Genomic DNA, 13,906 nt, shown 5'->3' with positions numbered 1-13,906 from the left:
TCTTGCTTTCTGCCCTGTTTGAAGGTGGGTACAAAGTTTCCCTTTTTCCTGTCACCTGGGACTTCACCTGACTGCCATGGATTTTCAAATATCATGGAGAGTGTTTTGGCAACTACATCAGCCAATTCCCTCAGCACTCTGGCTTGACTCATGGACATTCAGGCTCCTCATAAACCTGATCTTTATTTACAGTGGGAGCGACTTTGCTCCCCCAGTCCCTATCCTGCTGTCCCTCCACTGCAGAGGTGTGGGAAGAGAGGTTGCCCCTGAAGACTGAGGGAAAAAGTTGAGTACCTCACTGTTCTCTCTGGTAGGGGTGTCTATTATCTGGCTCAAGAGCCTACATGCTTACATCCAAACACAAAGTCCAAGCCCACAAATCATCCAGTCCCTTTATTGCCAGCCGTAAAGGATTAAACAGTGTAATTGTCATATCCATATCCAGTCTAATTTTGAATCTGTATTGCTCATTCTTTTTCAACTACTACAGTCATTGCCTAAAATGTCAAAGCCAAGCAGCCCATTGCAGCAAAGATAAAACTGGAAGCAGCATTCATTCATAATTCTAAGGACAGCTAGATCTGAAAAGTTCTCTATGACATCTATCTTGCAATTTAGTCATGCTGAGAGAGCTCTTATCTGCCAAAATTTCAGATGGGAGGGTCTGAAGAAAGGTGTTTGAGCCATCATCTATAAGGCAATGTAAAAGAAGCTGCAGGGATAAAAAAGGATGGAACACTTATTTTTAATAAACATATTTACAATAAAAGTTAGTTATCTTTCTAATTATGTGAGCTGGTGGTGCCCTAAAAAGAATAATTTTGCAATCCACCAGTTATCAGTTGTGCATATTGAGGCAAGATAAAACTCTTCCCATAGTTATTTTCTCTCACAAAGACAGTGGGGATACAGGGATACAGTGGGAAAGGCAATGTGGAAACAGCTATAATGTTCACACATTGCCTGGCACACCACTCAGTGGGCTCTGGCTCAGTTTGGCAGGAGATTAAAATATTCATGAGGATGCTGAGTATGGAGCATGTTTACATACTTCTCATCTGCATGTGCTCTGCTAATTCTGTGTACTTGGCTCGGAAAGCTGCTCGGCTGTTTAATACTTTTCTGAACAGAACTGTAAAATCAGTACTTTCTGGTCTTGAATGTCTTGTCACTAACTCACTACACAGTGTGCTAGCTGCCAGGAGCTTTTGTTAGCTGCCAGCCTAGGAGATTGAACGTGGGCAGCAAAAGGAGCCATCTCCATCCGGCTTTAAGAGGGCTCTAGACCAATACGCTTTCTTATACACGTGAAGCATGTAAGAGATGACAACCTCATGGTTTCCAGAGTATCCTACACTACTCACTCTTGGCATGTTCAAGGATTTACCAAAGCCAGAGCAAAGTAAAAAACTGAAAAATGGACCAGAGCTGGGGGTGCCTATCAATATTCAGTGGCAGGAAACGCATGGGCAAAAGAGGCTTAAACATGATTTGCAGGTAAACCATATTAAGTAGATGTTTGCACCACATCTGGAAAATTGGTATAAGACACTGAATTTGGCAAAGAGATCTGACATTTATTGCTCTGAGCTCAGCAGGGAATGTAAACTTTGGACAGTTTTCAAGTTTGTTAAGCATCACAGCCAGAAAAAGTCCAGTTTCCTTGTTTAACAGCAATTTAAAAGACATGGGAAATAGTGGCATTGAGTCAGAGTCTGTGCACCTGGCAGAAGCTGAGTACTTACCACATTCAAACTGTCAATCACGTGATCAACCTGCAATTTTTTGGACCTACAAACGGGAATAGAAACCAGCTACTATCTTACTATTATTCCCTCACAACCATAATTTAAAAGACTTGCTTGCTTGCCTGACAAATAGAACAAAAGCTGTCACTTGGGTGAATAAGAAATGCTATTTCATTTTTCTTGCTGCCTTTTTCAAATGATTAAAAACCAAAATTCAAGAGTGGAATAAAAGTGCACTGCTACAAATCCTTCACCTACAACATGATAATCATGGGAGAAAAAAGGTAAGAAGTTTAACCCTAAAAGGCTACTCAAATTCTAGTTTCCCCCAAACTAACCCTGCAATCTCTACAAGGCTGTTCTAAGCAGAAAAAAACAGCATATTTTACCTGCTGCATAACAAGCCAAAGTGTCTTTTTCCAATTGAAACAAACCAAAAAATAATTAGATGTTGCATAGAGGTAAAACCTTACAAAGAGAAGGCCATGTAAAATCATGGCTCAGGCCTGCTAGAAAAGGACTATGGGAAAGAGACTCAGTTGAATTAGGGGTAGAAAAACAAGTTACATAACCCTAGCATGTCCACATCATGGTGTATGGTGGTTGGCTGAAAAATGTTTGTTAAGTTTTAAAGGTATGTAATTGATAAAGGCCTGACTGCTTAAAAAGGCATGGCTTTTGCAATAAAGGGGCTCTCCTTTGCACCTGCCTGGGGACTCTGCATCACCCTGGATCCTCACCTCACAATTAGATTTTTGAGTTGCCAAGTTATACCAGAAATTTCAAGACTTAGATGTGTAGACAGGATTTTAAAACACTGTATTTGAAGCCAAAAAAGAAAAAAAGATAAAAAAACCAACCAACCCCCCCAAAAATTCCATACAAATAACACCCACAAACAAAAAATCCCTTCAATGTCCTATTTTTGACTTGCACAGGGACTCCTGTATTTGAGTCTTCTTACTTTCTTCTTCCCTATCTATCTGTCTCTATTGCAAACTCCTGCCCATTCTGCTGAGTTTTCCCACTCATGTCATGCCAGACATGCCTTCCATTGTTCACAAATTTCACCCAGAATATCTTGTTTCATACTATCTTTCTATCTTCCACAACTTCTTTTTAATTTTTTTGGGCTGTCACTGGCTCTTATGATTGTCTACGGACAGGTCCTGGGACCAAGCACAGTATATTTTTTTCTGTAAAGCACTGTGAACATCTGTAGACTACATTAATCTCAGAGAATAAATATCAGCAATACATGCTAACAAAGAAAATTTAATTACTTGAGCTGCATTTCTTTCCAGACTAGCTCTAGCTTTTCTATTTCTGGTTCCATTGCTTCTTTGTTTTGATGCCTGCCCTTTTATTTAGGTGCTCTGTCCTATTGCCCTACCTCCCTGATTCCATGTGGCCACAGCCATTCTCCTACCACATGAGAAACCCCTTGGTCCTACGAGGGAACAGAAGTGTTTGTGCAATTGGTCTCGTGTGAAACACATGGTGATCAGTGGTGATGATGCAACAGTGCTCATGTCAGTGGGGATAGGATTTCTGGTGAAGGACATGGACAGAAAAGCTTGAAGTCTGTTAAGGAGCAGTTACAATGCACTGACAGTAGTTAATGCCAATCCTGGTCTTCCAGGAGAAGCAAAGAGAGCCTTGAAAAAATCTGTCCAGTAAGTTGCATCAAAGTAGTGAACCAGCACAAATGTCAGCGACAAAAAGGAAACTTTTGACAGTGTAGGAACAGATAGGTACCTGACATCTGTAAAGAGGGCTTGAAAACATAATTGTCTGATAGCAAAAAGTGTAAATTAAATGGAGTTTCTAACCAACCAACACAGAAAGAGCTTATGTTTCACAATCATCAGTTACTTCCCTGCAGACACAGAATTTACAAACAGCTGATACATTTTTTAATGGCTCCAAGGGGGGCACAGGTCCAGCCACAGCTATTAACAAACCTGCTCTATGCCTAAGAGTTGTACCAATCCAGCTGAAAACACTGGCTGCCAGCACTCTCAAATGAGCCTGACTCTGCCTTTGCAGTACTGAATTTGTGACCAGGTAAAGGGAGCACTGCTGCCAGGGTTCACAAAAGTAGATTGCACAGAGATGGTTCCCTCACCAACTTACTTACCTTTTCCTCCCATAAACTTGCAGAGTACAAATATGGAATAGATTTTGCCTGCTTAACTGTTGTAGCCATGGAAACCATACGAGTTCTTTAAGGAGAAAGGAGTCAAAAAAGGACACAGAAATACAGGCAGTGTATTTTAGAGACAGAGGGCATGATTTCTTTGCTAGAAAAGATTACTGTGGCACATTTTATTACATACCATTTGTGATTACCATTACATTTTAAATCTTAGATTTCTCTCTACAAGAAAAGGGAAATGAAACAAAAGAAGACAAACATGAATATGTGGTGACTACCTGCCTACTAGGAATCTCTGCATTCTGATAGGAAAAGGACATTACCCCAAAAAAGCAAACATCCACTCAAACACAATACATCTGTCCTATTTTTAGATGTTATGTATAGTTTGTCACATGGCAACAGTTCTCTGTGATCCTAACAGCAGTTCCTTCCATATCCAAGCTCAGTTCTTTGCTGCACTCCAAGACCTCCATGGCCTCTTCCTCTCACTCCATGTGCAAGCAAACTGTCTCTGGATATGTGTTAATATAAAAACTCTAATAAATCAGCTTAAGAAACACAAATTTGACCAACTTAAATAAACACCTCCACTCAATATTCTGGAAGTCAAATACAGAGAGATATTAAGCCTATGCTGTACCCATTGGGAATCAGAACCACAAAGCAGAATGTGCTGTTTCACATGTACACCAGATCAATGGGAAACAAAAAACTCATAGTTTTTGGTGTTTCAGAGCAATGACATGCTGGAAAACCAAAAGAATACCACAGTGTAACTGCAAACTGGGAGCTGGGGAAAAATCCTGCAATGTACAAGTGAATGAGTGAATTTTGAAGCTTGCTGTGACTTTAACATCTGGTATTTCAACAAGAACTTCCCAAAAATGTGGGAAAAAAAAAAAAACCAAAACAAAAAAAAATTTTAAATCACCACGTGTTCCCATTGTATAGGATGATATTAACACAGGGAAACATGGCAGAATTTGATCATACTGGCATGCTTATTTTACTATCAGTACAGCAACAGTTCCCAGTACAAAGTGACAGCTATTTCCTACCTTCCTCTCACAGAACACTCTTGTAAATCTCTCTAAAAGTTCTTTTCAAAAACCTCCTCAGGAGCAGGATGTCAAAGCACATCAGCAAAGCAGAAAACAGAGTGAGGAAGAGAACACTGGCTGAACTAATCTGAACTAATGGACACAATTTGAAAAATCTACAACAGAACGGGATCAATCTGCAGTGTCAGCCAACAGAATGTTAAGCACAAAAAGCCTGCAAGATGGAACTGTGTAACTGGAAGGAAAGTAACCAAACTCTTGACATAAGCATGATCTAAGCTCAGTTCTGCTTCATATGGGACTCTGGGGCTGACAAAATTAATGCTGCCACTCTCTTCAGGACCACTGAAATTCTAGGCATATCTAAATACATTGTTCACCCCATTTTGCTTCTGAATGACACATATTCTTTGTTCTCCTCTTCTGAGGAAAATTAGTGATTGTTCCCACAAAGAGAATAACTCTGAACTTCAAGGGAATTATACCAGTTTATACATGCACAAATGTTAATCTGTATGAAGCAATACAGTATTTCAATTCAATGACACAAAGAAATTAAAACAGTATTGCTGGGATAGCAGGACCATGATGGAGAAAAATATTTGTGTCTCAAGAACTTGAATACACCAGAGTCCAGCTAAACAATAAAATAAAATTGTGTATTAACTGTAAGACACTGATATGATCACTATTCTCTCTGTTTTTCCCACTGCACTACAGCAAAAGCATGAGTTTGGAATTGATTATGGTCAGAAGCATCAACTGCTCTTTTCTATGGCTTTTACCATTATTCCCATTGCAATATCCTTTGAGATCCTTATAGCCAGCCCAGGAGTCAATGGTGCTACACAAAACCAGAACTGAAGGATATTCATTGTACAAAAGAGCTCAAGTGTACTGCACCTTGTAGTGGACAATACCTGTCACATTTCTCCTCCAGCCTTTGAACACTCTGGGAAGTGTTTGAGTCACCATCCCTGCAGGTATTGAAAAAGATGTGTGGATGTGGCACCTGGGGACATGGTTTAGTGATGGACAGTGCTGGGGGAACGGTTGGATTCAGTAATCTTCAGGGTCTTTTCCAACCTAAATAATTCTGTGGTGCTGCAATTACTTTAGGGAAAGAATCAGCAGATTTATAAGCTACAAGTATCACCATCACCACAGGCTGACCTGAAAGAACTCTGTACTCCATACGATTCAACCACCAAATTACAAGTAAATTAGCAAAGGATAACCTGTGGTAATATTAGGCAACACAGCAAGCTATTTATTGTCTTGCTGGCTCTGCCTATTACAGGGAACACTAAAAGATTGTTATCTGCTTTAGGTTCAGGCTGAAAAATATTATCAAACCACTAATTCAAAGAAAGATATCTGCAGCACATTTCCCAATTTACTACTTCAGGAATATGTTTACAGTCTCCTTTATATCTGCAGATGAGGTGTCTTTCTAAATTTATAATGCATTCGTTGAAAAGCCCTCATAAAAGCATAATTCCTGCTCCTATATCCTCCACTCAAACATTACTCACACAGAAACTTCCTGCATCAACGAGACAGAATAAAGTCCTTCCCAGCCAACCCCCCCCCAAGTCCAGCTGACACATCATTAGACCACATCTCAACATCATGCAGCATGAAAGCTTGTGCTCACTTTTAAGAAAAGACCAAGATAAAGGATTTCAGCTGAAAGGCATCATCAGACCCATTTATTTGGTGTTCACCCAGACAACTTTGTTTTCAAAGCTATAACTTTCTCCTAATAAAACACACAGGTATAGCCACCATGTGGCCATAAACCAGACCAAATGTCTTCTATAAGATACTGCTAAGATTTTAATTACTTGTGTCCTCAAGCCTGTAAGTGATGTCTTCCCTATCTGCCTTGGAAATCTGGACTTCACCCTTGATTCTATCATAAATTAAAAAACTGTCAGAGGCCTTTCAAATTGCTTTTGAAATATTTCTGTACAACACCATTTTTCTAGACATCATAGACAGTATCAAAAATATCACAGGCAACATAAAAATGATAGCTTGCAAACCCCAGCAGAAAACCTACAGATCAATTACCCTGCTTCCAGGCAAAAAGCATTCATCTAAAACATAAAGAAACACCCACTCCAACATCAGCATGTTTCTGTCGATTTTATGGAACATGAGAATTCCTCTGCATCCACCATCATCCACCATGCACAAACCCAAGCTGAAATTGACCTCTGTTTCTCAGCCCCTTGCAAAACGAGGTAGGTGTCAACTCCCTTCTAACACTGCACAGGGATATCAGCTACTTCTTCTCTCAGCAGTTTAATGCCACATAACTACTTAAACTCAGAAAACTGTTTTCTGTTTCTATGACAGACTAAAAGATTAACTAGTGTGGTTACAGGTCTGTGCAGTTTTTACATCTACAGTTTGGTCTAATAAACTCCAAGGTGTGTTTCAGCAATGCCCCATCATCCTCATGCCTGTAATAACAACACGATAATGATATATAAACACACCCTTTACAGGCTTTCTCACAGATGTCAGTGTGATATACAGTGAGCAAACAACCTACACTTTCATAAAGAGTAGTGTTTGCAGGGTGAAGAGGAGCTTCCTTGCTCAAGAGATTCCAAGCAGCTTTTTTTCTTTTTTTCTTTTGGTTGCTAAAATTATTTTGTGAACATAGTTAACACAAAACCCATCGAAAGCGACCAAAGATTAATTTTCAAAGATCCTTTATGTACTATATCTGTAGAAATACCATTTCCTTACTGGGTTTATAATTATTTCACATGGGTACAATTATAACAATCACACCATATGGTTTTGTCTTTTTTTGCATAATTCACTAAATTATCATCTCCTGAAGATTGAATATCTTTAATGCTTCCATATCAAGAACATATTTTTTTCTTTGATGTAATTTTCAGCACAATCCAGTGAAATCAAGTCCCTTTTTTCATAACCACATTTCCTCCTTCCTATGCCTGCTTCTGTTCCATGACATAAATTGTTTTCCACTGACATTTTCCTGCTTATCTTGAAACCTATTCATAGAACTGTATGGGAAAGGTTTCAGTATTCTGTGGCTTTGCCTAGGAACCTGGCAACACCTTCCAGACCCTGAAAAACATCAGGTCTCTCCCCCTAAAAGGAGTTAGCATTCAGCAGCCATGCTCCATCACTCCATAAAACCAAGTGTTACTTTGCACCAAAGCAGTTTCCAGTAGCTGGGCAGCCAGTTATTCCAGTTACTAAGAGGTAGTGTCCTTGCCTACAGTTATCCTGAAGGAAAATCCAGAAACTGTCCATGGTCTGAGAAGACTGAGCCTAAACCCCTCTGTGCCATCCTACCTGTGCCTGCCCTTGGCAGAGGGAACAATCAGAAATCACCCATTTGTCTTCTACATTTCTCCTAAATCTAGCAGCAAAGGGACAGAATTTCATCTCAGATCTGTGACACTCCTTGAACAAGCCATCAAGTATAAGCAGAGCCACTGGATCTGAAAGAAACTATGACCTAGGTTTTCCCCACTGTTTTCATAGAGGCACTCCTTGTGGCTATTCTTTGCAAAGGAACAAGACAAGCAGGGCAAATTACCTCCACCAGAGCAAGCTGTGCTGTATATATAGGCAGGTTTTAATTATTTTTTTACCTTTATCAGCTTTTCCTAGATGTAATTCTATTTCCATCAAAATATTTCTAAATAGAGTAAGTTTCTACAGTAGAAACTTATTCTAATAAAATTTACTGTGTAAGCTTATTATTAATATTAGGTAAGAAGAAACTTACACAACTGGAGATGTTTCTCATAATGTATTGTTTTCTCTTATATAAACTACAAATATTTATCTCCCAATTGTTTTTTCATTAATTAATCACTTTACCATTGATTCTTCAAGCTTGCTGATGGATGGTTTATCGTATTTCTGGTAAATTGTGCCTTACGACAGGCAGTTTACCATGTAACACAAACTAAGAAAGAAATGCTCCTTATCTTCTCCATCTATTGTGTAATACTTCTATATCTGTATCATCAAAAAGGCCTTTTATGGCCTCTCCATGTTACTCCATGTTATTTCAGGGGATTTGTGTTAACTTTCACTTGAGCTTGCTTTTTTATGATTTGATTTTTTTGCCTAAGAAATTCTTAATTTTTGCTGTCAACTCTTAGTATGAAAGTAAAATTCACAGGATGCTTTTGATTTTATATAGCTTAATTTCTCTATTTTTTGCTGCTCACAATTGATCATTACAGCAATTCAGTTGCAGAGAGGTTCAACAAAAACTGATTTTCCACTGAAACACACAGAGGACAGAAATGAGGAAGAAAAACAATCTTTGCTTTCTATGGAATTTAACAAATAGTGCAAAATTATTTTCAGTAGTACTGAACCCAAAACATGCCTCTTCTTCAAAGCTGATTTAAAAGCAACCTTGAGTTATTTTGTATTTAAGATAAGGAATATGGTAATTGGTCATTTAGGTCAATCTTCGGACTCGCATGGTCTCAAACTATGCCAAACACTGGAAGTGATTGACTGAGACCTAAGGATGTGCTGTCAGTGTTGTTACACTGCCAATTATGGTGCCAATGCCAACAATCCATGCAAAAACCATTTGCCACTGGATTAAAGGAACCTCTTGCTTTACCACTGCCTGCACCTGTAAAGTAACACACATTACATCAAATTCTGAAAAAAAAAAACCAGTGACAGAGGTGACAGATGGAATTAAGACTTCACCTCTGACCAAGTTATAGATAAAAGATTGTTTTAGCTACCCAAATGCCTCATAATTAAACAGTAACAAATGCCTGCACAGAGACATTTAAATACAAGCCACAGAAATTTAAAAGCCATGTCTAAAAATGCAGAGGCAAAAGCCACCCAGGATTCCACAACTTTTGAATGTGATAAATTCAAAGTGCATTGTTTAGGAGAGCTACTGAACTCATCTTTTGTTCACATTATTCACATCACTGAAACATCGCTTTAAAGAAGGAAACATTAGCAGTTACCTCGATTTGAAAGGCTTCCACCCTGAATATTTGAGAATGCTATAGGATGTGACAAGTTTCTGTATTGCTCTCAGTGACTTTTACTGTACAAAGACTAAAATTACAGGGTTTACTTGGGATATTATTTGCACTGCCTCTGGAAATAGTGCCTCAATTGTCAATTATGATAAGATCTCTCTCCTGCTTTCTTGCTAGTTCCATTTTGCTGTGTGGAGAAACAAACCCAGTGCTATCACTCTTACCAGCCGGGGAATTTATTAGCAAACCACTGGGCCCCTTCTGCCTCAGGATGTCTGTTGCCTGACTGCTATTTTTGCAATTTTAGACAACGGCTGCGACTGGCAAACTGTGAGGAGATGCAAAATGCCAATTCTGTTTCAAAGCATCACAAGAGAAAGTGCTGATACTCACCAAACTATTCCCTGAGCCCCAGAGCCAATAGGTTTCAAGTTCTGGTAGCGTTTGAGGACTGTGAAGGTCGAGTCACCTACTTCTACGCTGTAGAACTGGTTGTCAACTTTGCTTTTGCTCATGTTGTAATGTTTGGCAATATATGACACATCCACTTGTTTCCCAAATCCCTGTTGTACAGAAGAAGGGAAGGGGAGAGGGGTTGGTAAAAACAGAGAAACCAAGGCTGGTAAAACATTAGAATACTGATAAAGCACTGTCAGCCTAATTTGTCAATATAAATTCTTAAAATTTTTGGCTCATTTTCATAAAGACTGTATCAAATCTTTTTTCATGCAGGAAGTCACCATAAAAAGGTACTGATTAAAGAAAACCAGTGAATTCTGCAGCTGGTCTTTGTGGCACAGGTACTGCCAATTACTGCTCTCTACCTGCCATCACTCCTGCCTCATGACTACTGGTTTCTGTACTCGTGCTGATTCTGCCCTTGTTTGTTTTGTAATTAATTTAAAATAAGATGACTTTCATCAGTGTGGAAGTGGGACAAGAGACACAGGAATCGGGCTCTTCATTATGGATCAGACAGAGCAAGCAAATGTATTCCCATGAGTGCTAAAACTTTCCCTGAGCACGTGACAAAGGCCTTGAGCAACTTTCTTTTTGCAGGGGTTGCAAAAGAAACAGAGCAGTTAATGAGACAAGTTGTGACCCAACATGGCTCAGTATCATGGAGATTTATTAGAAGCTCCAGAAGTCTTCAGGAGTTCTGTGTTCCTAAGGATAAGAGGGAGATCTGCTCTCATGACTTAAATGCAGCAATCACCAATTTTTGATGACACAAAACCAAGCACTATAGCTAGCACTGCACAGCAGTGTTCCTCCCCAAAACTGTAAAATTAAAAACCAGTAATTTTTACAGGACTTAAAAAACCCTCCCTCAAATTTGTAAAATTACCATGCAGCAAGTTACATTATAACCCCTTTACAACTACCGCTGAGCTCAGTTCCCTATGGACTACAGAGCAAATTTATAGTAATTTGAGATAAATATCAGAATTAAGTGCTTGTAATTTAGGATTCTATAGTACATGATGCTAAGAACAGGATCCAAAAGCTCAACATATTACAACATATCTGCCCTAAAAGAGTTGACAGTTCAGTTATGGAAGTCAATACATGCCCAAATGCCTTCCATAAAGCAAAATCATAAAACAGCTATGCCTCTGTCCATGCAACCTTTTTCAGTGCTCCCAAGCACAGCTTATAAATTTTCTTATTTGCTCTATTATAAATTTCTTTCCCCCCAAAAAATCTTAATGATCAAATGCATTATGTGTTTATGGACTACTATGTTGAAATTTGATGAAGCTGTGAAAAAAGTAAAGTTGACTTTGATTACATTACTCGTTCAATTAAAAAGGACATCATTCCAGTGTTCCAAAAATCTGGCCATTAAAAACCGATTACTGATCTTGCAAAGAATTTGGATTTTAAGGTTTGCCTTGGAAAAATTTTTTTTTTTTTCTGTCCATTATCTAATTGGAAGGCCCTTTGGCACTGGACAGCATCATCCTAAACACCTCATTTAGAGACTTTGAAACATTTTAATAAATGCAGCTCTCCATTCAAACACCAAGTCTCATCTCAGAAAACCAAGTGGTAACTTTACATTAACTTGTTCATCAAACATTGTGAGGGGGAGAGCAGGGGAGGTTTTGCCCTAACACAAAAAGTGAGAGGTTTATGGCCACTGACACAGCCCTAAATTTAAGCTTCCAGAGAGAGAAATTATTCCAAAAGAGGTTTGAATTTTTCTCACTGGAAGACAAACAGGCTGCATCTCATTCACACTGTGTAGCCTTAGTCTTGAAACGTCTCCCATTCTGTGAAGGGAGATGCATAAATTTGGCTATTCAGCTCAGGTATTCATACCAGACCTGAAACTGGGAGGTTTTTTGGGTTTTTTAATAACATGCTCCTGATTGACAGGAATTTTCACAGCTCCCTCTGGCTAGACAAACACATTTGGAGCGTGTTTTTTCCTGATGTCATTATCAGAACAATGCAGGACATATTCAGCATTAACACCCATTACTCTGAAACCAATGTTTATGCATAAAGTGTCAGCATAAAAATTGCATTCCTGAGTGAGCCTGACTCATATCCAGCTCCTCTGGAAGTACAGACAGAGTGAATTTTTTAAACAAATTGGATGACTGTGTTAAGGCTTGGATGAGCCAGGCCTGCTACAACTTGTTTGTGTCCTCACTCCCAAGCTACCTGACAGCTCCTTGTGTGGCATGGAGCTACATGGGAGCACATATTTTATCACTCTATGTCTAGAATAAAAATTACTTGCTTTTAAGTTATCCTGACCGTGTGAACTACTAGCCTCAGGAAAATTTAAACTGTGTACAGTAGGGTTTCTGAACTGCTGCGGTTCCAGCAGCTGGATCTTTTAAATCCAGAAATGTCTTAAAAATCAATCAAAACAGCTGAGAAGAACCACTCTGTAGTAGCTCAGTTCTATGGGTAATTAACATATCCAATGGCTTCAGTCAACAGCAATTAAGCTTGTGGACCCAGAAGACCACAACTCATAAGAAAACACAAATGTCCTGATGAGCTGCTCTCCTCTGCAAAACACAGACCATTCCTATGACAATCTGCTCCTACCTGTGTGTGAGACGCGGAGGTAAAGACTGTTTTATTTTTCATGAAATCATTTTTTCTTTTTAGATTAGTATCTTTTTCCCTACTTATAAATTTTTGCCCCATAAGGTCTCTTACAAGCATTACTTGTAAAGTTCAAGGCAGGCTGATTTAGTTTGAAGTTTACTTCAAGCAGAATGTCTCCTCTGAGAGACAACAATTTCAGCTTTGTGGACAGGCCAAGGTCTAAGATGCCTCCTCACTCTAAACCCACACTGCTAAAAAACTACAAAAAAAAAAAAACCAAAAAAACCCTGCTCTATATTTTCCAATTTTTCCAAAGCCTAAGCAAGCAAAATAAAAACATGGTAAGGTTACTAATTCCCAATGCACTGCTTACTTTCACAACAACAGGAGATGGATGATATAACTATCCTTGTCATGATGCTGACTTAAATCAAATCCCTAAGTCAATGAATTAACAGCATTATTGAATTAATCACATTTGATCAGATCCCCAAGCCAAGCTGACACATAATCAAGAACAGTCTCTGGTTGATTCAACAGCCACTTCCTATTGAGAACAAGGAAATGGCACTTTTGTTTCACTCCAAAATTAAGATAAAATAAAAAATATTTTCCCTTTAGCAAGGAAATTCATACTCTTTACAGACTATGTCAATGCTAGTTTTAGTTTCAAACCCTGATGAAAATGTTCTTCTCCCAATCTTCAAATTCACATAGCTCATCTTAAAGAAGCCTACACACTACATTTTGCTCTTCTCCTGTTACATCCTCAGTGCTCATTTAAACCCCTTCCAGAAGCCTTGGTGTTGTTACAGATATTGATATTCCCCCAGA

General features: G+C 38.9%; 1 protein-coding gene across 14 annotated transcripts in view; it reads right to left on the bottom strand.

Annotated features, from left to right (window-relative positions):
* MAPK10 (mitogen-activated protein kinase 10) overlaps positions 1 to 13,906 on the bottom strand; it is a 141,047-nt gene that overhangs the window by 54,906 nt on the left and 72,235 nt on the right. For all 14 annotated transcript variants that reach the window (XM_068187709.1, XM_068187708.1, XM_068187713.1 and 11 more), the window contains one exon: positions 10,394 to 10,563. In XM_068187709.1, the coding sequence (XP_068043810.1) occupies positions 10,394 to 10,563 (170 nt within the window). The remainder of the gene's footprint in view (positions 1 to 10,393; positions 10,564 to 13,906) is intronic.

Source organism: Anomalospiza imberbis, chromosome 4 (assembly GCF_031753505.1).
Source record: "Anomalospiza imberbis isolate Cuckoo-Finch-1a 21T00152 chromosome 4, ASM3175350v1, whole genome shotgun sequence".
Taxonomy (NCBI): domain Eukaryota; kingdom Metazoa; phylum Chordata; class Aves; order Passeriformes; family Viduidae; genus Anomalospiza; species Anomalospiza imberbis.
The sequence above is the reverse complement of the archived record's forward strand: the minus strand, read 5'-3'. Positions and strand labels throughout refer to the sequence as shown.